This window comes from Mercenaria mercenaria, chromosome 10 (assembly GCF_021730395.1).
Source record: "Mercenaria mercenaria strain notata chromosome 10, MADL_Memer_1, whole genome shotgun sequence".
Lineage (NCBI taxonomy): Eukaryota > Metazoa > Mollusca > Bivalvia > Venerida > Veneridae > Mercenaria > Mercenaria mercenaria.
Genome location: NC_069370.1, coordinates 14,517,261 through 14,542,403, shown reverse-complemented (window position 1 = coordinate 14,542,403; position 25,143 = coordinate 14,517,261). Strand labels below are relative to the sequence as shown.

At 34.1% G+C, this 25,143-nt stretch overlaps 2 protein-coding genes across 3 annotated transcripts; both read left to right on the top strand.

Moving 5' to 3' along the window:
* The first annotated feature begins 4,377 nt into the window (after nucleotides 1–4,377).
* On the top strand, nucleotides 4,378–8,392 carry LOC128559777 (uncharacterized). The gene is made up of 4 exons (XM_053552297.1): nucleotides 4,378–4,660; nucleotides 5,081–5,165; nucleotides 5,976–6,021; nucleotides 6,377–8,392. Exons 1-4 carry the CDS (start codon nucleotides 4,411–4,413, stop codon nucleotides 6,578–6,580), a joined length of 585 nt encoding a protein of 194 aa, XP_053408272.1. The 5' UTR covers nucleotides 4,378–4,410; the 3' UTR covers nucleotides 6,581–8,392.
* A 55-nt stretch (nucleotides 8,393–8,447) lies between these two features.
* LOC123560053 (uncharacterized) lies at nucleotides 8,448–24,888 on the top strand. 2 transcript variants are annotated; one of them, XM_053552296.1, is made up of 11 exons: nucleotides 8,448–8,940; nucleotides 10,527–10,795; nucleotides 15,083–15,112; nucleotides 16,509–16,621; nucleotides 16,853–16,982; nucleotides 18,077–18,202; nucleotides 20,999–21,157; nucleotides 21,851–22,567; nucleotides 23,014–23,098; nucleotides 23,325–23,370; nucleotides 23,715–24,888. In XM_053552296.1, exons 2-11 carry the CDS (start codon nucleotides 10,708–10,710, stop codon nucleotides 23,916–23,918), a joined length of 1,698 nt encoding a protein of 565 aa, XP_053408271.1. In that variant the 5' UTR covers nucleotides 8,448–8,940; nucleotides 10,527–10,707; the 3' UTR covers nucleotides 23,919–24,888. The 2 variants fall into 2 exon arrangements, with proteins under 2 accessions (XP_053408271.1, XP_053408269.1); XM_053552294.1 differs by having other exon boundaries at nucleotides 8,448–9,227.
* The last annotated feature ends 255 nt before the right edge of the window (nucleotides 24,889–25,143 follow it).

Below are 25,143 nucleotides of genomic sequence, written 5' to 3'. Positions count from 1 at the left end.
TTCTAGCATTAAATGAATCAACACTATTATAACAGCATATCAAATGACCTCCATGATAAAATGTGTCAAAATAAAAGAGTCCAAGTTCAAAACCATTCGATAGAATTTGTGAGAAGACATAGAACTGATAAAGCTTGCAGTTTCCTACCTGTCTGACATCTATTAATTTTTTTACAGCCGCTGAACCAATGTGGGTTTGGACACAAGGTGAGTGTACTTCATTGATCTCTTTCGATTCGTGTTTATATTTTCATTGACAGTGACAACGACCTCGACCATTATTATATGTTTGACGACACCTGCTTGGACACCTGAAATTATCAGGTACTATTTTCGTTAGTATTAGCTCACTGGAAAATGCGTAATGTTATCTCTATTATTATCAGGGTACAGAGCCAGGTTAGTATATACTAGTTTATAGCATGACTGTGATGAAAGCTTCAACTTTTTTTTAACACATCTCGAATCCGATTCCAAGAAAAGCAGTACTGGTGTCATATGAGAAGATGTGGTTGTGACCACAGAGGGACTCGAACCCACGACCCCCCTAGTTGAGCGGCAGACCCCAGAGATAGGTTGATTGACTTCGCTTCTCTTCTTTTCTCAGGCTGTTTTCATGTGGAAAAAATCCCACCCAATGGTTTTCCAATCTCGAACAATTTACCACACACGTGCTTTGAAAAATGTGGACCGCAGTCTATGGTCGTTGCTTTACAGGTATACTAAAATGTGGTTAGCCTGGGAAGCCGTTAATAATATTTGTGCTTTGTCAGAAGAAATCATACCTAATACCTAAAAGTACATTGCCATTCACAAATGAATTACAAGAGACTTTTAAAAACTACTTATAGACATCTACATTGCCGTATAAATAACAGTCACAATTGTTATCATACATATCCTAAAAACTAGAATATTACTGCTAATCCAAGGTTTAAATACTGCCTTAAAATGTTTAGAATAAGACACTGAGAATAGAAAACGGGCGCAAACGCGCACTTTAAAAAAAATGGTGTAAAAAAACAAATATCCTCTATGATCAGATGTAAATATGGTATGTAAATATTAGAAATACAAAAAGATAAGTTACAGATATATTTTTGATTTTTATTTATATCATTTTCTTTCAAATACATTGTTTTTAGAAAAATAACACTGCAATTTACAGGGGAATATGTGCAGATGTGAGCTCAACTCTAAAACACCAAGTAGGACTTCATCTTGTGAACCCTGTGGACATAATTCAATGATAACGTGTGGCAATATCAATGGTGGACATTGGTCACTTTACATGAAAGGTAGTTTTTACAATAATCATAAGTTGTTACTCATGTTAATGTCATGCATGTCACAATCTTCGTTTCCTTAATGACATATGTTACCTATACCAAAACATCATTTTTTGTACATTGTACACATAACAAGGCTTTGGTTTAATAGAGTTCAGCTAATAACCCGTACTAGGGGAGTCAGGATGCGTTGCACGAAGCACTGTCTCTAATGAACAGTCCCGATTGCTATTACCAGTATATTGACTGGTTGCAATGAACTTTTCATTGAGTTTACTATCGGTTTAAATTAAAAATTTCACATTTTATTAATTTTTAAGTCATTACATGAATAATATACAGCAAATGTGATAAGGGAATTGGACAGAAAGCTATTTTACTATTAATAACTACAGTTTTAAGACAGACTTAAGGATTTATGTCACAGGGTGAGAAAAATGTGCAGCCAGACGGGGACTCGAACCCGGGGCCTCAGAATACCGTTCCGATGATCTACCGACTGAGCTACCCGGCCGCCTACACACTTTCTCCCCGTTTTAATTTTCAAGTCCTATACCGTGACATACTCCCCCGCTATATGAAATTCGTCCTCGAATTTCTAATGGGATATAGAACAAGGTAAACATGATCTCGGAGTATATATTCAGTCACGGTCCCATCTTGGGCGCCAAATGTCACAGGGTGAGAAAAATGTGCAGCCAAACCGGGACTCGAACCCGGGGCCTCAGAATACCGTTCCGATGCTCTACCGACTGAGCTATCCGGCCGCCTACACATTTTCTCCCCGTTTTAATATTCAAGTTCTATACCGTGACATATTTCCCCGCCATTTTGAAATTCGTCCTCGAATTTCAGCGGGTACTTTATATATAAGCAATTACATGCGTCGGATACTAACCAGTGTAATGCCGTCACCGTCCCATACCGTGACATTTATCCTTTAGATAATATTATATAAAAGAGTCTGTTAGCATCTGCAATACACGTACTTAAAAGTATTCTAAAGACACTATTGGTGGCTTCAAGGAATGTTAGAAATCTCGAAATCCCTCGGTTTATCGTACAAATACATACGTCTAGAACCTTAAATTACTGATACTAAAATATGCATATGTTTGTCATGTTTAAAGAAGAATACACGTTCAACTATATGATATTTTCTCTCGGCAGCTAAGCTACATGAACTTGCAGCACGTGGTATACAAACGAAAGTTACTGGTTGTGTTGTTAACAAAAAAGGACAATATCGTGTTGAAAACTGCAGTAAAACAGGGATTAAAAGTCTCTGTAAAAGTCGTAGGTTGTCATTATATTATAAATATATGAGAGATATAACATTGGATCAAGTAAAGTGGAATTATGCGCATTTTTCAATTAAGAATCCAGCTGAAATAGATGTGTGTGTAAAAAGGGTGGAGGAACTTATAGCCTTTAACGACAATATACCAAACTCTTCCTGTTACCAGCACGAGATAGTATTTTTCCAAAAATGACTTTTCTTATTTAGACTTGGGAAAGTTAAGCTGCACACAGGAGTTGCTTCCCTTTCAACTTCAGAAAACTCTTGAGATAAGGAGGATCACTGCGCAGAAGATTAAAAAAAGCTTTTATTTTAAAAACCCGATTTCTTTATTTCTAAAGCATCAACTTCAAATACACATGCGGTATTATCGTTGATTTAACACATTTAAATGCACAGCAACCGAATATTGCTTTATAAAACGTTAACAAAAACACACTTTATGCAGTATTCAGAATCGTATAATGCCACTTTAAGATAAAAAAAAATCGCGGACGGAGTAGATTGAAATGTCAAGTACTATGTCGTGTATCTTTATTGAATCCACAACAATAATATTATTAACAATAAGAATTGACCAACCACTAAGTCAAACTCTAAATATATTTCAAGCTTTTACAGACTTCTACAGGAATAATCCTGAGCGGTTACTTAGTACCTTTACCTTTACATGATGTAGGCATGATGTTTACTTTGAGTTTTTGATTTTCAGCGCTTTTCAACGGGAAAGCAAACTGCGATAGCAAAGCAGGGAAATGGTCACCTCTTTCTTGCTATAACTCTTACGATAACCTACTGGACAGGTTTGTTATCGTGCAAGGTTGTCGACAGGAGTATTGGATTGGTTTGTTTTCTTTAGACGACCAATGTAAGTACTAACACTATATCATATCTACAGCTGAAAATCTTTCTATTCTTGCAAAATTACACCTGGATATGTTGAACAAAGACAAAACGTACTGTTTAAAGCTAGTTCTAAGTCCCTCTTCGTTTTTGTACGAATCGGACTATATTTTCACTGTACGGTAGTGTTACATTTTTTACGCCAATGGTTTGTCTATTGTAATATCCGTTTTATAATAAATATTCTTGAGAGTTATCAATAGAACGGAAGCATTACGCGTAGTATATAAAAGGTAAAATTATGGCGTATTACACCAACCAAACTAATTTCAACACGTTCACAGCAATTTTTAGATAACATCTCTCAATAACGTTTATAGTTCACTACCGTATTCTAAATGGATACATTCATATATACTTTCAGTATCACAGTCTACATTATATTCTAGTGATAGATCAAAATGTATTTTAGTATCACAATCTACATTATATTCTAAAATGATAACTTCGGATTTACTTTCAGTATCACATTCTATGTTATCCGATTATCCACGATTGCCGTTGACACCAAAATTTTCCTTTCGAGCGGAATCGAGTGTTTTACTAGCTTCAGTTACAGACCGAATGAAATCAGATTTTACAGACAAGTCTTCCGAAGTCATGTTTTCTTCGCCTTATGATACATATGTTCATACTGAGCCATTGTCAACACATTTCACGATAGTAACTGAAAGCAGTGAGACACATTTGAGTGTACTAAGCATATTGCCGACAACACAAAGATACTCTGAAACATCATCAGAAACTTCAAGCTATTTATACAGTTCTTTCTCAGGTACATCACCTCCGCATGTAGACCCGTCAGTCACTTTTATCACTGAAATCTTATCAAGCTTACCAGTTCTATCACAGTCTGAATTACATTCCTCAGTTACTCATTCTATTGCTGTAAACACATATATTTCACCAACAAATGCAATGTTAGAAATATCCAGCATCAAGTATAGTTTTACAAGTACTTCAATGACATCTATAGTACCATCAAAAACCGACACATATCGAGCGGCTTCAGAATCATCGTTTCATAGTTCTGTGTTATCATCGCAACGAACAGAAATGGATGGAATTTCAACAGCAGCGGTACTTGCTTCTTCAATAGTCACGCCAATACCTCAACAGATATCGCCGACGCCATCGTTTATTACACAGAAATATAGTTCTGAAACAGGTGAGCCTAATCGCACTTTGGAATGCGACCAAGTTTCCATTCTGCATAAGAAAGTGTAGTCAAACACAAAATATACATAAATACATAACTCACTGATATAGAATTGAAAAAATTCTGTTCACGTTAATTAATTCAAGAACTTTAATGAGCTAAATGGGTTTCAAAATTAATTTTTGGAATACTAGGGAAATATTTTCAAATGCTAGTTTGTATAAGAGGCCAAAGAAACATATTATATATATGCATATTTGATGAACATATGATGATATGAGTAGATTGGCGGAGACATATGTACTGATTTGATTTATACTGAACTCAGAGGTAGTTATGTAGTGTATTTTGAAATTTACAGGATAGTATATAAATGCCGTGTGGGGACAATATTGTTGCAACAAATATTTTTGAATTTTGTCTGTTTAGATCTGGTGGTCGCCGTAGCTGTGGTTGGTGCCATAGCAGCATTTTCCCTAGCTGCTGCAGGAGTTATGTTTGTGTACATGAAAAGGTAATATTACTGGTACTGATGATAAACCCGGACAGAAAATGATGTTTTTTACCTGTAACTTTTTATTTCTGCAAATTATTATCAATGGTTGGTATCAAAATAAAGCTTAACATTTGCTGAAAACTTTACATAATTCAAATTTATATTAAGTAAGCAAACTCACAGAAAGTGAGGCCCTGAAACAGGTATGTGAAACGGGGACTGTACGAACGTTGACTGATGATAAATTCGACCATTTTGTCATTTACAAAATTTTCTTCATCATTATATTGAAACTTTCCCAAAAATGCTGCAGTCATTCCGGATCAAATAATGAAAAGTGACCCAATGTCAGGCCTTCATGTGTTGACAGTGTGCATGCGCAAAGTATATACTCTTCCCCAGTAATTTTTGATAAATATTTTTTATACAGATAAAACTAAGTCATTTATTTATACATAACACTTACCAATTTTGTTTTAGGTTACACTAGTAGGTGTTGTTAGTGGTTGCTATTAGACGGTGTGTTCAGTTTTATAAACATCCGATAGCAATTGAAAAATTCCAAGGTGGTCGTCTTTATCATCTTTCCGGGATTATCATCAGTACCAGTACCCTGTGTATTTCTGAATCTAAAACACTTCATTTCTGCATTCACATTTTGATTTTACTTGTTGCAGTAAGTTCCACAAAGTTGAATGTTTGTTGAGTGAATGATTTTAAAAATTTGATTGCTCCTTCGTCAGACTTTTGTTTAAGATATCCATGTAGGGACTAACTGAACATAATACAGTAGAATTTTGTTTGCATCAATTTTCAAACTAACTGCAGATCACTGAGCAACCTGAAGAAAATTGTAAACAGAACGACCACATTCGTAAGTAAGATTTATAACCCATTCGTTTGTTAATAGTTCCGACAGAATGTGTTGTTTAGATAGGTTTATAACATTAGCATAAATGTATGTATTATTTTATGGTTAAAGGATAATCCGTCCAGTTTTTTAGCGTGAAGTCCGATAGGGTCCATAGTCAATGTCTCTCATCTCTCATTTTGAAAAATACATTTTCTTTTCTTCCTAACGTTCTTTTAGACATTAATCGTTGCTAGCCGTTCACGCTTTTAATGTCAAGTCAAATTACCGTTGCTTTTATCCTATAACAATTATAAAAAATATAAGCGTTGCATTCGCCACCGCACAGAAGTCAAAATATTTTGTTGTTGCTCTTTAGACTGACGATCCTCCACATCTGAGCGGAGACAGTTCTCTGGAGGGCTTTGATGAGACTCTACAAAGAACCAACACCTACAGTGATTTACAGGAGACAAGTTTTTGTCCAAGAGCAATAAGGTCCGATTTTCGTAGTCACAGATACAGGCCACCGTTTTTGTTCAATAACAGACCAGCCATGGAAAATGAATATGTACTGTACTAACTTAAAGATAGAACTACTGTTTTCTGTTACATGTATAAGTCAAAACATTTAGTCTAATTATCCAAACTACCGCGAGGTAATTTATAATCTTAATATACCAGACGAGTTAGTAAACATGAAAATAGAGGTATATATTAATAATATACCTTAGACGTAAGTCACTAAAATCAATATGTATAATATGTTATCAGATATCTTTAAATATCAAAGGACTGTCACTTCATGGACAAAACCTTTTGTATTGGCAGTACACATTTCATCATTTAATTTCCTTTAAACAAAAGGTCATGTTTATTCTCTATATATTGTCATTAGGGTTATGTAATTCTTTTACAAAGAGTAATATGCATACAGTTGTTACATCAGCCTACCCGTATATAAGTATGAAAATTTGTAAAGGCATGAAACCTTATTTTAGGCAGGACCCGTACATTCAATCAGGGCTGTTATATTTCGATCTTCTCAGATAGTTCAGCACGACTTTTATGTCGTGTTATTGGTACTGTTTAGTTTCTCAACATGACCATTTCGGCCTGGGTGGTTCCAATACTCCCGCTTTCATAGCCTTGGGTATTGTATAATCACCCTTTGGATATGGTGCCTGCTTTTTAATTTTGTCTTTTGACAGTTCCTGTGATACGCAGGCTCCATAACCTCAGATCCCCTTCCTAAATTCCAGTTTGTTTAGTTCTGCCCATTGTTTTCTCGTTTGGGGCAAACCCACTATTTTATCTGGGGACCAAACGCCGCTCTTCATGGAATTACACGCCTCAACACGTGTATCATTGAAGGTTCCATGTTCACCGCCGTTTGAATACATCTGCGGATGTCTCTAAACTGCTTTTTGTACTTTTAGCATGTGTAAATGTTGAGTTCTGCTCAACCCGGGGCTAGAGGGCGTGGACGGTAGCATGCATTTCCACTACCGTCCATGAACAGGCTCAATCAAACCGTGCCTGCAACATTTTCGTTTTTGTCGTGTTGAGTGACCTGCGAATGTTCCATTTTTTTCTATTTTATAAGTATGATGAATCGTTGATAGATAAATTTGACAAATAGAACATGTTTACCAATTGATACTGTTTCTGCACATACCACAATACCAGTAGTTTTCACTTTTGCAGATTTTATTATCATAGTATTGTGGGTTTTTTTTGTTTCGATCAAACTCAAATTTACTGAAAATATTTTGGGGAAATAATCTTATTATCAGTAGTGAGTTCATAACATGAATCTATTTGTTTCTACCTGAAATTAGCCTAGTACTTGAAAACTTAATTTAAGCAATTCACATTCAGATAAGAGATGTTCAGATTTTATATATCTAGTATATATACTAAAGGTGACTCATGAAATGGAACACTTCCTTATTTATGTATATAGTTTTTATCAGCGGGTTACCGTTGACTGGTTGAATTGCTGATCCAACAGATGAGACAGGGCATTATTTAAATAAAGATAACACAGGCTTATTAGTGATTGCAGCTTAGTGCAGTTAAAGTTAACCCAGTTACTTTTGATAAATAGTATGCAAGTCATGATGATGTGTTTTGAAGACGGGTATTTGCAGTATGAAGAAAAACGTCTTGGTCAAAATGGTTAGGCTGAATATTACGTTATTACACTTAGTTTAATTAAAGCCGCTACAGATACTAGTAACCCATATGGGCGACACTCACAGAAAGGTGTAAGAGTGTTAGTAATATTTAATGAGAGTGGAGAGCAAGAAGATGTTTCAGTTCAGGAGGTTTCTCTTGTAGGTGTAAAACACCCGTACATGGGTATCTTATCCGAATATTAGAATTGTTCGAAGGCGGGGGGTGGAGGGGAGTGGTGGGGGTGGGGGTGTGCGGGTGATCGTACTGAGCGGTCACAGTTTGTAATTTGACAAAATTTGGACCACTGCGTCCGCTCTAGCGCTTGCCTATACTATTTTAAATTTACATGTTGTTACAAGTCCCCCGTGAATTGAGCATGCATGTTTGATACGAAGACGAAGGGTCTAGAGCGACTTTTATACTGAAAATCTTTATTAATGACTAATCTGAAAAACTGTAAACTCAATATTTTTAAACATTTATCTATAATCAATGGTCAGTCAATGTTTTTATCTTGGACGTTAGATTTTAACACGCCAGATTAAATACAATAGGACAACTGCAGGGATGAAGCTATGCGCAAATTGTATTTGTTTTGACTGCATTAGTGCGTAGCTATATAACAGCAACTAATTAACCACATAAAATTCTCCGTAAGTAAATCATTTGTTTAATTAATTTTTACCGTTGCCAAGGAGGACATGGATTTACAACAACATTAGTTGCAGTTAGAAAATGAAAAAAGTTGTTTGTGGAGAAAAGGTGAGTTTTCTTTGGATTAATATGTCTACTAAATAGATTTCACTGCACATAATTGTTTTTGGAAATGATTGAAATTGAAAGAAAGTTGAAACATATTTATCAAACATGAGATACGAAATGATTGGCTGCTATTCTCCTTTTATGTATAGGTTATCAGATAGATACAGGTAATTTGATAAACTTATCGACAAACTGTCAAATAATAACAATTGTACGTTTCACTTGAGTTTACATGTCAAGTTGATTAAGACAAAATATTAAGTGAAAAAAAATGAAAATAGGCGACGGTAAGTGTTTTCACCTTTTTTATTTTATATTATTATTTCTAATAAATATTTTATCATATTGTTTCTACCGTTATCATTAAACCATAAATTTGAAACTGGTTTATTGAAAATATGATAGTTAGGTTTTTCCAGATAAATTCACTCTTTATCAGACATATCTACGCACGGAACTCTACTTTCGCACTGTAGAATATGTATTGTAAATAATCAGAAAATCTGACAACTAACAAAAATAAATGCGTGTACTTTCTGTAAACGCTTTGTTCCTAATTTTTGTTATTTTGAAAAATACTATACACTTATTTCCAAAGAACGTGCAACTTCGTGCAATGTTACATCTCACATTTAGGACTACGTGCAGTTCAAAATTACTTACAGGTTCCGTTGGTTTCCATCTGATCCATGTCTGTCAGCTTTTGTACATGAACCAGTTACAGATCAGAATATTACATCGCATCTTGCCATTAAATGAGCCGCGCCATGAGAAATTCAACATAGCGGCTTTGCGACCAGTATTGATCCAAATCAGCCTGCGCATACGCACAGGATCCATGCTATTCGCTTTCAAACCTTATTGCAATTAGAGAAACTTTTATGGATCCTGACCAGGCCGTGCTGGACGCAAAGCCACAATGTTGATTTTCTCATGGCGCGGCTCAAATGATTACCTTTTGAAACTTAAAATCACACCATTATATTCAAATTGCAATATATAAAGGAAGTGAAAGTATGGAACACTTATTCTAGTCATGTATTATATCCAATGTTTTGAGTGAAATAAGGATACTATGTTAGAGCAAAAATATTTTTATAGTAACATTTTATGAATTATGTCAGACAGGCACGCACAAGTGAAAGTATGGAACACTTATTCTAGTCATGTATTATATCCAATGTTTTGAGTGAAATAAGGATACTATGTTAGAGCAAAAATATTTTTATAGTAAGATTTTATGAATTATGTCAGACAGGCACGCATTTTTTCTATAAACTGAATTTTTCAAAGCCGTGGATGGTAGTTCCCAGTGTAATATGGAAACAAAATATGGCAAAGACATTGTCTCATTTTCTTAAAGAGAAATTAAAAATTTTGCCACGAAAGAAATGTATGAAACATCAATTCATCATCATCATCATCATCATCATCATCACCACCATCATCATCATCATTATTATTAGTTTTATTATGATTATTATTATATAAGCTCTGCACTTTGAAATAAAAATATTCAAGACTTTAATTCGAACTATCAAGTTAGTTCTTCTGCAACCAAAATCATGCAAAACTTTATTTTCTAGCATCAAATCAAGGTTAAAAAGGAAAACACAGACAGCTGATACGTGACATCATGAACCTGGAAGATGCACTCAGACATTAGAACAAGAATTCTCATGACAACCAGAAGTGGACACATTTCAGTGGATTTTATTTTGTATGCCAAATTAATACTGCAAAACTGTGCGAAGACAGCATAAATAAATGGAATATATTTTGCCGAGGAGAAGGATCTACTCTCTTATCATTTTTCAAACAATAATATTTCTAGTATTATGCACCAACCGGTTAGGTAAGCGAATCAATATAATTATTATCTCGACATAATACTTTTGACCATTTACAAAATTAACAAAATAGTCCGGTAAAATAATGGAGAAAAGAGACTGAACCTTGCAGTAGGGTATATACAAGATTTTATTGCAGTTTTCTGTCATTTAGGTTATACTGATCAGGAAACTGCTGGGTGACATCTTGGGGGAAATATTTTATCAGTAGATTTCATTAAAAAATAACACCATGAACACCTTCTTTACCTTATCCTGTGTAAATATGTTCTAAACAAACATTTAACATGACTATGAATTTTTGAAGATTCAGCTCATATTAAAAATATAAGGAAAGTATGGTTATATTTCTTTAGGAATCTTTTTTTGATGATAAATAACCTTTCTTAATAAGGTACCTGCAGAATTAATATCAAGATAGTTTCAAAATAATTACACTTTGCAATAGTTTAATTCTAACGACGTTTCATCTGAGATAGAATGTTTCAATTATAGTCTGATCAAAAGATATGAATGTTTCTGAGTTTAAAACTACTTTTACTACATTTATTTCTGTTCCATTTATGTGAAAACCTTTAAAATACGTTACAAATACAATGGTTTAAAGTTAAAGTTTTATTTCAAGATAATATATCATGATGTGAAATGATAAAAATGTGAAAGCTTTGCGACATTTTCTAAAGTTCCTACAAGTATGCCTTTTACTGTTTAAATTTAATTGAAAATCATTCGGTCAACGTTTCTGGCAATGGTTAGCCATGTGACATACATAATACGATTTATTACCTTTTCTTTTCCTTTTTAAATAATTTTGGCAAGAAGCAAGTGACAGCTAGAATGTTTTTTTTTTCATTTAAACGTGATAACAATTATGCGTGTTTAACAAAAGTTTAGTCCAACTATTGAAAAGGTATATAGATCATTACTTTGTTTGGAAAGGACCTCAAAATGTTACCAACTATGTATTTGTTACATGCTAGTTGCATGTATGCAGTTTTAATGGGTAGGATTTCTCTCATATATATTTATATGAGACATTCTTTTTCAGTAAAGTATTTACTTAAGTCAATACAATCAAGTGGCGGGTCCTTTAAAATGTTACATGCGTAACGGTAACGTAATATTTTTTACCAGAAATGCACTGTGCCATAACCTTTACATCTATATAGGTAGGGTTTCTTGTGATTAGCACACTATCAAATCTGAAAACATGAATATATTGTGCATTAAAACAAGTTAATAGACTAATTTCATTCATATGAAATAAGCATGAATGATATTAAATAACAGGAAACTGGTAAAGTACTTCCAGATAATTTTAATGACAGTTTAAAAGTACGATGCTGAGTTGCAGTTATTATTCATGGCTAAGATGTCGTTTTCTGCTAACGTGTAAAAAACAGTTAATGCCAACATGTTGCTCCTTTAGAGCAGAAGGAATGTATGGGATAGAATTGTCATTCTTTGACTGAATTGATTAAAATGATGATATATGAGTATAGGTCTAAGGTAACGTAAATTACCATCATGCAGAATGTGCACGCAACTCACTTCTAGCTGTGCCTTCTCAGTAAGTTTGTTCATCGAATAATCATACTCAAACGATACAAATGTGAATTAATAATTGTTTCACTTCAAAATGATATCCTAAAAGATAAACTTGAAATAAAAAAGCTTACACTGGTAACTTGAGATATACATCTTTATCCTTAAAATGCAGGCCCTTCATTTTAGTCTGAATTCAGCAATTATTGTTCATAATAATTGTGATACAAAGCTATTTTATATACCCACTCACAAATTCAATGTTTGATAGAAACATATTTACCAACTGTACCCATGCATAACTATATAATTTGAAAATGTCTTAAAATTACTTAAGATATTTTCTGAATTTCAGCATTTCATGTAATCTAGTAAACTTGATGTTTTACTATCTGTCATTTTCAAAAGAAATTTTCTTAACTTATTGACTCTAATTAATATTATGAAATATTGATGCTGATATAACCTTTTTTTCGTATTACTGAAATTGCAGTATGTTAGAGAAAGCATGTTGTTTTAAATTTACGTAATAGAATTTAAACAAAGATATGCAGTTCTGGAAGTTTTAAAGATATTTGCAAAATATCAAATACTGCATAAGAAGATTTGTTATGTGTATCTAATCGAAAATAGCTGTTAACTTTCAATTAAGGTCACATCATTGTTTACTTCTGCGGTAGTTTCTTTTCATCATTTTCAACCTTTCCAAATACCATGTTTCAAATGAAACTGAGCGTAAGAAGGGACTTGATCCGCGTAAAACTGAAAATAACATAATCTTACGTTTACAATATCCTTTTAGTTTTGTTATCTTTGACATTGATAATACTATGTTTATCTTATATGCACAAACTGTATTTGGATATAAGGAGGTAATGTAAATGACAGTGCGGTCGGACTGCTGACACCCATGGATGCCACAAACGAAAAATAAAGTGAATGTAGGAAAAGTCAACCTGCTATAATTCATAATTCAGTGTTAGTTTTCTTAGAAATGTTTCTTGTGACAAAATGACAAAATCTTACAAAAATTAATCATATGTGGTACTCAGATATAATCGTAACTGATACCAATATAAAGACATAAACATTATGGCAGTTAATAAAAGTTATCTCTTTAGGTTCAATGAATATCCAGTATAATTATAAATGTATATTGGAACAGTGAAATAGGATATAGACAGCTTAATTAAGGGATATAGTGGCCAGTTGATTGCAGATAGACTGGAGCTGAACTGTACATGTCTGAGGAGGACTTTCCAGATTTAGATTGTTCTTTGAAAGAAGAATTTGTATAGTACTGAGTGCTTAAATTTTGAATTAGGTATTTTAGATTCCCGTTAGGGTTGATACATGAACTAGGTTCAATTTGATTTTGTGAAACACAGTTACGGGGATAATATAATACAGCATTTATCATTTGGAAATCTCTGCTTCATGTTGAAGACATACCGTATACCATTTCAATTTTACTAGCTAATGGATATATATACAAAAAAAATCAAACAATATTCTAGGTAGGGACAGACAAATGTATGTTAATTTTCTCAGTATTTTCCTGACATTTCTCCTAATGATATGGAGATAACTGCTTGCCTTATGTGTAGTTTTATGATATCGATCTTTTACGATTGAAATATCACTAAGCGGAGTTTGTGAATTTTCAATTTTGCTTCAAGTGCTTATTACTTCTACGAAAATGATATGGTAAATAATAACAACACCTTTATCAGCTACTAAGCAATCACTGAAATACAATCTGAAAAATACACTATCATTTGGTTCTTATGGCAGCCATAAGATACTGTGTATGTTCCATCTATTAAATGAACAATACAAAAGCAATAGAACCTTGAATAAACCCCACTACAAAGTTTCTCTTTTTTTTTTTCAAGAGAAACAACATTGAAATTTGACGATCGTTGCTATTTTGAAATTTTTAAGATAAAATTTTCCCTCAAAAATGATAAGATGTCATCCGCTGGATTCTCATTTACTGAAGTTTAAAGAACAGGAAACTGCAAAAATACGTTGCATATACCCTATTGCAAGGTTCAGTTCAATTTCTACTGGATTAAAAGATGGTCGATATATTACTTTTGCATACATACATTTTTATAGCACAAAATTGATATTTTAACAACTGTCAACTACGGTGACTTTTTGTTCTGAAGCAGAAACATTTGCAAGTTATCATTATCATTGCTGTTATCAAATCATTGCATTACATGTATATTCGTAATCATCATCCTCTTGTTCTTCTTTTTCTTTCTCTCCTTCTTCGTCTTAATCATCATCTTCTCATCCTTCATAATTTTCTTCTTCTTAATATTCATCATCATCATCAGCATTATCATCTTCTCCATCATCTTTTTCTCCTTCTGCATAATCTTCATCTTCAATAATCTTCTTCTTTATCCTTTCCTCTGCTTCTTTTTCTCCTTCATCTTCTTCTCATTCTTCGTCTCCTTCTAATTATTACTATTATTAGAATGCTTTGGTATTATTAAAGTGTCATTTAGGTTCATGAAGAACATTCAGTTTGACTTGACTATGATAGAATTCCGCTTAAGCCGGTGCTGAGGACGTAAGGCGTGTTGCACATTTCATTACCTGTAAAGAACAAACTCAGTCAAACAAACTGTCGTTTTTGTCGTTGTTTTTTTTTTTTTTTTGCCTGTTTGCCGGTATTGATAAGTAATCAGTTTGCTACCTGACTGACAACTACTGTACTCATCTTTTTACAGCCGCTGAGCCAATGTGGATTTGGACTAAAGGTGAGTTTACTTCATAATTCATTAATCTGAACTCAATTCTGACAAATTTCTTGCCATGACTCGTGAAATTTTGTACTCGCTTTATGTCATTGTTACACTGGAGATACAATTACCCGCAATAATGCCAACCGCGCTACATAGAACAGTCTTTGTCAGGTTGTGCCTTTTTCTGCGATGTCAGACTAGCTGTGGCACGTAGTACGACGTGGACAGACTGACTGACTGCGCAAGACCTTTCGGGATTACTCATACAGTCAACAATGACTACCAACAATTGTGAAGGTCCGTCGTAAAAGCTAGTCACAACTGATCGTCGTATTGTTTGTTGGATCGGTAGTAAGACTGGTTACGGCTGACCGTGGCTGGTGGTGCAAATGGTCATGACTGGAAATGCGAATAGTCGGGTATAGAACTTGTGCGGTTGTTGCGCGACGGAAGAGTCTCACAATCAACCGCGACAACGTATAACTATTCAAGTTTTTTAGCGCAGCAATTACACCACTGTTGAAGACTTGCCTTACAGCAGTTACAACAATGTACTACCTGGCTGGTCATAGACAGGATTTTGAACACGCTCGAATCCTCCCCACGAACGCTTTCTGTTGCGTTGCTGCCAAAGCCATCAAAAATCATATAGCACTTGTGGCAGGAGCCTGCCCGCTCAAATCAGTAGGGAGAGCGTTGGTCTAAGGATCGCGGTGTCGTGAGTTTGATCCCCGGGTTGGGCGTATGTTCTCTGCGACAATTTGATAAAAGACATTGTGTCTGACCTCATTCGTCCTCCACCTCGGATTCATGTGAAGAAGTTGGCATTTACTTGCCTGATACAGAATCCAGGAAAACTGCTTAGGTTAACTGACTGAAGTACTGTTGAAAATGGCGTTAAACCCAAAACAAACAAACAAAGCAGCACTTGTGACAAGACTGTTCTTAAATAAATTTCTTGCGATTTTCAGTCGTAGATGGTCGTAATCTGTCATAACGTGGGTAATCTCTCAGTGTGACTAGGGGGCTTTAGGTAATGTCAGTTTTCGATTCAACCTTCGCTGTTTGATTTTCTGTCGTTGTATGGTATCAACCAGTCGACCATTTGTTTTATCTTATTGTTACTTCACTTTTGCAGCTAGATCTGATTAATTGTAATGCGTGTAGCAAAGGAACATACTTTATATACAATGTACTCGAAACCAAAATGCCAGTTGTTTATCTACTTTTGCAATACCATTGATTGCATTAGCTTGTAAACACTTTAATAAATGTAGAGGAGCCCGGAAGCAGCCGGAACAACATTTACATTTTAAAGCCATAGTTTATTATCAGGTACATTTCACAATCATTTTAACTCACTGAAAAATATGTAATAAAGTGATTGACATTATTCCTCTTCTTTTGGTAGGCTGTTTTCGAGTGAAGGAAGAAGTCCATTCCAAGGTTTTTAATATGTCGAACAATTTACCACATACGTGCTTTCATACATGTGGGCCGCAGTCTATGGCCATTGCTTTACAGGTATACTAAATTTTGGCATGTGAACCTTAGAAACACAAAAAGATAAAAGTACAGATAGATCTGTATTATCATCATGTATTGTCACTATATTCTCCTGAAACATAATATTTATCTGTGTATGACTATATAACGGTATGTCGTATTCATAAGTTATCCTTGAATAGCAATGAACAATTTAGGATTGTTAAATTCTATACATTGTATTTAGAAAAATAATACTGCAATTTACAGAGGAACCTGTGTAGATGTGAGCCCAAATCTAAGCCTCGTTCTGCTTCCCCGCACTGTACACCCTGTGAACATAACTCAATGGTAACGTGTGGAAATTCCGAAATGGGATATTGGTCACTTTATGAGAAAGGTAACCGCTACACGTTAATACGCATATTGATATCAAGTATGGCACAATCATTGTTTTGTTAATGGCATTTGTTAACTATAGCGAAATATCTTTTATGCTCATTGTTTAGATGCCGGTGCTAGGAGGAGTCAGGAACAATTGAGTTTGATTTAATATTGATTGCTTATCGTTTTTACTATTTAAAAAGAAGTCTGTTCCACCTATTACGTTTACCTCATTTCTGAATTATCAGTATCGCATACATCAATATCTCTAGACTTTAAAAAAAAAACCCTCAAAATTTCAGTTCACTCATGCATTCAAATGTAGGGGATTGTAAACGAAAATGAGTTTTGAGTCGCTCCCAATAAAATTCACGTGAGTTTTCCCGTAATACTTCTAATTTAGAGAGCAAACTCCAATGGCGACAAGAAATTACAACGGAAGACTGTCATTGAAAATATAAATTTGTCAATTTTTTGGATATTTGGCAAAGCAGAAAAAAATCGTTAAATTTCTCGAGGGTGACTTTTTTTTTAGTTTATCAAACTATGTTTACTTTGCCGGTAAGTGTCGTAGTTTTGTCATATGACACCAAAGTTGGGGTAAACCTTTGGAATGGAACAGACTTTAAGCAGTTTCAGTTTTACGATAGACTGAAAAATATGTTAGCCTTTAAATCTATACAAGAGCCTGTTACCCTACGCCATCATTTGTACTCTATCTGTGGAGGCGGGTCTATTTCGCTAACAAAAAAAAATCTAAATAAAAAAAATAAAATGAAAGTGTTTTTATGCAACAAATGCACTGTTTGTGCGTCACAATTATTACATCATGGTGTCAAACGTCATAGCTGCGTGCTTAAAAATCTAACAGATATTTGGTGAATATCTTCAAAGATGTAGATAATAATTCTCGATGAGCTTGTTAGAGTCAAAATAATATATCTCAAACAGTGACTTGCTCTTTAATAAAATAATTGCATGTCATTTAGATGCATATTATTATATCACTCGGGCTGCGCCCTCGTACTTTAGTTTCTTCGCACAATGATTTCTTTCAACGGCAAATTAGTATTTAGGACATATTTCTTAATTATACTTTTCTTTTGCCAGCCAAGCAACAGAACCTTGCAGAACATGGCATACCAATGAATGCTACTGGTTGTGTTGTTAACAATCAAAGGCGCTATCGTGTTGAAAACTGCAGTAACACCGGGTTTGGAAGTCTCTGTACAAATGGTAGGTTGACATTGTTGTTTGATACATCCAATGTAATTCCAGCTAGTCAACAGATATATCACTTGAAATTAATTAACATAAAGCCCGCCCGCGTAGCTCAATAGGGAGAACGCAGATATACGGATCGGGCGAGGCGTATGTTTTCCTTGACGTTTAGATAAAAGATATCTTGTCTGAAATCATTCGTCCTCCACCTCTGATTCATGTGGGAAAGTTGGCAGTTACTTGTGGAGAACAGGGCTGTACTGGTACAGAAACCAAGAACACTGGTTAGGTTAATTGTCCTCCGTTACATAATTTAAATACTGTTGAAAAACGGCGATAAACCCAAAACAAATAAATAAACAAACAAATAATTAACATATACAATGCTTAGCAGTACAGCATACGTTGAACTGTCAAATTTTGCTGTGTTCGTTTCAACAGTTGTCTGATAAGGGAGGTTGAAAACAAGCATATAACAATTAACGACTTCAGTTTTTAAAACAGTCACTGACATTGTAAGCAAGAACTATTTTTTAAAAAAGATAGTCGACGCATTTTAGATCATTCTATAAAACGCGAAATTCTATGTATACTTCCATGACGACTTTATCTACCTATAAACTGAGCTTGTACTTTCAAACTAGTCTATATCAATCACTCATTGTTCTTCCCGAGATGTACCGTCACTTTATATGGAGCTCAATCTAATCAACCGGGTACCATGCCCAGTGTTCACAAAACATTTTCAGTCTCAGCTGCACGAGTTTGATAATGAAATATATCTAAATAGCATGTTTAAAACTAAATTTTAAGTAAGTAACTATTTTCAAGTAGCTATTTAGTATTGACTGGCAGTTTCAGTAGGAATTTAACCTTGAAGTTTTAGTAAAATTGATATTAAAATTTCAAACTCAAACATAGCCGAGACCGAACACGGGACCAGATATTAAAAAATTGACACTGTCAGGTAATATGCAATCATGCGTATTATTTAACTGGAACAACAGATAATTCCAAAGAAACTAGTTAATTGTGGGATTATGCTTGTATATATAATAAACTTTACTTTTCAAAAATGTATTTATTAATATTATTAGGTTATTTAACATTGTTCTGTACAATACGGAGATATATTTGGACGAGTACCCAGCTGAGAAAACCATATTGGATGAGCCGCTAGGCGAGTTCAATATGGTTTTCTCAGCTGGGTACGAGTCCAAATAAATCTCGTATTGTACAGTACAATGTTAAATAACCTTTTTATTCTATATCTATTTTATCTTATCATAATAATAGTTTAACTTAAAAATGTTTCACCGAGTATTGTATTGTATTTCTGCCTTTTCTAGTTTTTCCCAGCTTGGTATAAGTGCAAATATATATTATACAGAACAATGTTAGACCTTAAATAACCTTTTTATTCTATATTTATTTCATTTCATACGTAATATGCGTTTACAATTCATTGAATTTTTTTTTTGCGTATCATCATTAAAAAGTATATGGTGCAACCTCCTTACAACAGCCATTTGGCGATTTGGGTGGTAATAATACTTGGCTGAGATATTATGCCCACAAACATTGTCAGCAAGTTTGGTGAAGATCGGATGAAAACTGTTTGGCTTAAAAGAGCGAACAAGGCTAAATTCCCCGTTTTTTGAGTAATTAAAGGACTATAATCAAAGAGTGCTTGGTACAATTTGGCTGGTTATCAAAATTGACCGAGATGTAATACCCACAAACATTGTCAGCAAGTTTGGTGAAGATCCGACGAAAAGTGAATTATAGAGCAGACATGTTTTGGATGCTGACCGTCCGTCCGCTGTTATTCATAATCTTCTCCATTTTGTTTCTTAACTGTTAAATGAAAACTGCTGAGGTAGCTATTCAGACAGTCAGGGCTGATACCAGTTTCTAGGTTTCGTCCGGAACGGCTTCTTTTAGCGACTTTTCAAATATTCCAACATCTGATGATCCTTTTTACTGTATTTTTTTGTAAGTTTCTGATTATTAACGAACATTTTAATATCTAAATCAAGGCTTTATCGTATGTTTAACATGGGACTGTTGAACCGTCCAAATACAGAAAATACAGGATTTTTTGTATGCGCGTGCGTCCAAATACAGAAAATACAGGATTTTTGTACGCATGTGCATTCAAATACAGTAATATATTGTACGGTCACGTGTTGCAAATGAACATTCGCGATTGGATAGATAAAATAGGTATAGAATAATAGTTATTTATTATATACCGCAGTGCCTTGTGCAGGTAGGTAAATTAAATTTATGACAGATAGATAGATTTATTTCAACATAAAATGTACAATTTACATGGCGACTTATAATTAAAACATACAATCAAACAATAAACAAACATGTATGAATTAATATAGCCATGTCAATCAACATTATATGTTAAGGATAACACAAATATGACGGTGTGCAATGTTACTAGAAAAATGTAAGTGATTCATTGATATAAAAAGCGTAACTGCTTTAAGTCAGAAATAATTGGACTGTTTACGTAATATCAAAACATACACTTCATGAAAAACTGAAAACATACCAGCAATGCATTGACCTTTTTTTTTTCTCAGGCGATATCATCCCATCAAAAGATGCTTCACAAAGTTAGTTTCCCAGTATAAAAATAACTCGTCACTCAAACAACGTTTTATTTGCTGTTGACAGCTTGTCGCCTTTCAGGCATTTTTTTCTACAAGATAATCGTGTTTAGTGACCTAGTGCTTTTTCCTTTACAAGTGCATATTAATTGTTTTAAGTTTTTAGCATGGTGTTAACTTTCAGCGCTTAACGGAAAAACACATTGCAACAGAGGTGCAGGGGAATGGTCTCTTTCTTGCAGAAAGTTTAACGCTTTCGATAATCTAGTGACCAGTTTTATTGGTCGTGTGCAAGGTTGCCGAGAAGAGTATTGGATTGGTTTGTTTTCTATAGACGAACCATGTAAGTACTAACACTATATCATATCTACAGCTGAAATCTTTCTTTTACTGCAAATGTACACCTGGATATGTTGAATAAAGACATAACGTACTGTTTAAAGCTAGTTCCGAGTCTCTCTTCGTTTTTGTACGAAACGGACACACACTGACTATAAATATATTGGCACTGTACGGTAGTGTTACATTTTTACGTCAATGGTTTGTCTATGTTATTTATTTGGGTTTTATGGCGCACCAACACAGTATAGGTTATATGGCGCCGTAAGTATCCGTTTTAAAATTAATAAATTTTTATATTCTTGCGAGTTATCGATAGAAGGGAAGCATTACAGTATTCAAAAGGTAAAATTATGGCGTATTATACGAACCATGCTAATTTCAACACAGTATATTTTATTAGATAACATCGTCAACAAGAACAGAAGGAACTACATCTCTCAACAATGTGTATATTTCACCAAGTGAAGCTTCATTATCATATTCTAAATGGTTACATTCGTATATACTTTCAGTATCAAAATGATAAATTTGAGCGTGTATTTTATCATCACAGTCTACATTATATTCTAGTGACAGATTTGAATGTATTTTAGTATCACATTCTACATTATATTCTAAAATGATTAATTCGAATGAACTTTTAATTCACAATCTACATTATATTCTAAAATGATAACTTCGAATTTACTTTCAGTATCACATTCTATGTTATCCGATTATCCACAATTGCCGTTGACTCCAAGATCTTCCTTTCAAGCGGAATCGAGTGAGTTCTTAGCTTTAGTTACAGATCGAGTGCCAGACGAGTCTGCCGAAGTCATGATTTCTTCGACTTACGATACTTATGTTCATACAGAGCCAATGTCAACACATATGACATTAGTCACTGAAAGCAGGGAGACACATTTAAGTAAATTACAAAGCATTTTGCCGACAAAGCAAAGATACTATTACACATCATCAGAAACTTCAAAATATTTATACAGTTCTTTCTCGGGTACATCACCTCCGCATGTGGACCCGTCAGTCACTTTTATTACAGAAACCTTATCAAGCTTGCCGGTTCTATCACAGTCTGAATTACATTCCTCAGTTACTCATTCTGTGTCAGATGAAATACTATCTACTGCTGTAAGCACATATATTTCACCAACAAATGCAATGTTAGAAATATCCAGCATCAAGTATAGTTTTACAAGTACTTCAATGACATTTATAGTACCACCAAGAACCAACACATATCGAGCGGCTTCAGAATCATCGTTTCATATATCTGTGTTATCATCGCAACGAACAGAAATGGATGGAATTTCAACAGCAGCGGTACTTGCCTCGTCGACAGTAACGCTAGTACATCAAAAGATATCGCCAACGCCATCGTTTATTACACAGAACTACAGGTCTGAGATAGGTGAGCCTAATCGCACCTTGGAATACGACAAACTTTTCATGTATATTTTGCATTCATAAGAAAGTGTAGTATTTTATTACAAAGTATGCATATATAAATACATAACTCAATGACATGGAATTTAACAATTTCTGTACACGTTAATTAATTCGAGCAATTAAATGAGTAAAGTGGGTCTGAAAATTATTTTTTCACCAAGTGTGTAATACTCGGGAAATATTTTCAAATGCCAGTCTGTATAACAGGTCCAAGAAACATATATTATATGCATATTTGATGAACATAATGATAATACGAGTAGATTGGTGAAGACATATACTGACTTGACTTACACTGAACTCGGAGGTAGTTATATAGTGTATTTTGAAATCTTATAGGATAGCATATAAAAGCCGTGAGAGGACAATATTGCTGCAACAAATATTATTGAATTTTGTCTGCTTTAGATCTGGTGGTCGCCGTATCTGTGGTTGGTGCCATAGCAGCATTTTCACTAGCTGCTACTGGAGTTATGTTTGTGTACATGAAAAGGTAATATTACCCTGTGTACTTCTGAATCTAAAACACCTAATTTCTGCATTCACACTTTGATTTTACTTGTTGCAGTAAGTTCCACAAAGTTGAATCTTTGCAGAGTGAATGATTTTAAAGATCTGATTGCTCCTACGTCAGCATTTTGTTTAAGATATCCATGTAGAGACTAACTGAACATAATACAGTAGAATTTTGTTTGCATTAATTTTCAAACTAACTGCAGATCACTGAGGAACATGAAGAAAATTGTAAACAGAACGACCACATTCGTAAGTAAGATTTATAACCACTTTGTTGATAGAATGTGTTGTTGAGATAGGTTTGTAACATTAGCATAAATGTATGTATATATTTTATGTTTAAAGGATAATCCATTCGGTGATTAAGCATGAAGTCCCACGGAGTCCATAGTCAATGTCTCTCATGTCTCATTTTGAAAAATACGTTTTCTTTTCTTCCTAACGTTCTTTAAGACATTAATCGTTGCTGGCCCTTCACGATTTTAATGTCAAGTCAAATTACCTTTGTGTTTATCCCATAGAAATTATAAAAAAATACTAGCGTTGCATTCGTCACCGCACACAAGTCAAATTATTTTGTCGTTGTTGTTTAGACTGACGATCCTCCACACCTGGGCAGAGATAGTTCTCTGGAAGGCTTTGATGAGAATCTACAAAGAAACAACACCTACAGTGATTTAAGGGAGACAAGTTTTTGTCCTAGAACAAGAAGGTCCGATTTTCGTAGTCACGCTTACAGGCCACCGTTTTTGTTCAATAACAGTCGAGCCATGGAAAATGAATATGTACTTTACTAACTTAAAGATAGAATAATTGTTTTTCTGCATTAGTCAAAACAATACCCAAACTACCGCGAGGCAATTTATATTCTTAATATACCAGAAGAGTTAGTAAACCTGAAAATAGAGGTACATATTAATATACCTTAGACATAAGACTCTAAAATCAATATGTATACTTTCGAATTATTACAATCTGTTATCACATATCTTTAAATATCAAAGGACTGTCACTTCATGGACAAAACCTTTTGTATTGGCAGTACACATTTTATCATTTAATTTCCTTCAAACAAAAGGTCATGTTTATTCTCTATGTAAAAACTTCATTTTTTTCCCCTCAACTCATCATGGATTCAGGCATTTCTGAAGCATAAATGGACACTTCTTTATTGAGAGTACGTCACCGTGACGGATGTGTCTTATACATTGTATTGTCATTAGGGTTATGTATGTCTTTTACAAAGAGTAATATGCATACAATTGTTATATCAGCCTTCCCGTATATAAGAATGAAAATTTGTAAAGACATAAAACCTTATTTAGACACGACTTTATAAGTATGATAAATCGTTAATAGCTGGATTCGTGAATATTTTGTCATGACCAATTTTGTCATGGTCATGACAAAAAGAACATGTGTATCAATTGACACTGGTTCTGAAAATGCCAAAATACCAGTAGTTTTCACTTTATAACAAATGCAGTTTTTATTATGATAGTATTTTAATCGTCGGTGACAAACCTAGATTTTCTGCACCAAACAGGGTAGGGGTAGTTGTATATAAATTTGATAGCAGAAAACATACTAACATCGATGAAGAATCATTGTGCATGGCTGATTCACCGACTCCAGCTTTGAGTTCGACAGACAAAGGAATCGTTTAATTGACGAGACCATGTTGCTTCAAAAGCACAGAGATTAATAAGATTAATCTATTTATTTAAGCGTTGTTGTTTTGAACATGAAAAATAAAAAAAAGTATTATTAGAAGTTGTTATTCTTTTTAGTAGCAAGGCTCTGAGTGCTTACATTTGTAGAAAAAAAAAACTTAGACACTTGCAGAAATGTACGAAGGTTATAAATAACATGAACCAACATATGAAGACGATTTTAAAGCAGTCTATATTAATGATATAATATCCAATGTACTATTATAATATGTTTTTCTGCCAGCATTGTATATACACAAGTACATACATAAGTGCATTTGTCACTCGTGCGCTTCGCCTTGTTAAGAAC

What these genes read in the sequence shown, in the direction of transcription:
- LOC123560053 (XM_053552296.1), top strand. Translation starts at nt 10,708, where the DNA reads ATGGAATATATTTTGCCGAGGAGAAGGATCTACTCTCTTATCATTTTT. An exon ending in AATGTGGATTTGGACTAAAG is followed by an intron (nt 15,113 to 16,508) that starts GTGAGTTTACTT and finishes TTCTTTTGGTAG; the next exon opens with GCTGTTTTCGAGTGAAGGAA. An exon ending in TAAACAGAACGACCACATTC is followed by an intron (nt 23,371 to 23,714) that starts GTAAGTAAGATT and finishes GTTGTTGTTTAG; the next exon opens with ACTGACGATCCTCCACACCT.
- LOC128559777 (XM_053552297.1), top strand. Translation starts at nt 4,411, where the DNA reads ATGTTAGAAATATCCAGCATCAAGTATAGTTTTACAAGTACTTCAATG. An exon ending in ATGTTTGTGTACATGAAAAG is followed by an intron (nt 5,166 to 5,975) that starts GTAATATTACTG and finishes AACTAACTGCAG; the next exon opens with ATCACTGAGCAACCTGAAGA. An exon ending in TAAACAGAACGACCACATTC is followed by an intron (nt 6,022 to 6,376) that starts GTAAGTAAGATT and finishes GTTGCTCTTTAG; the next exon opens with ACTGACGATCCTCCACATCT.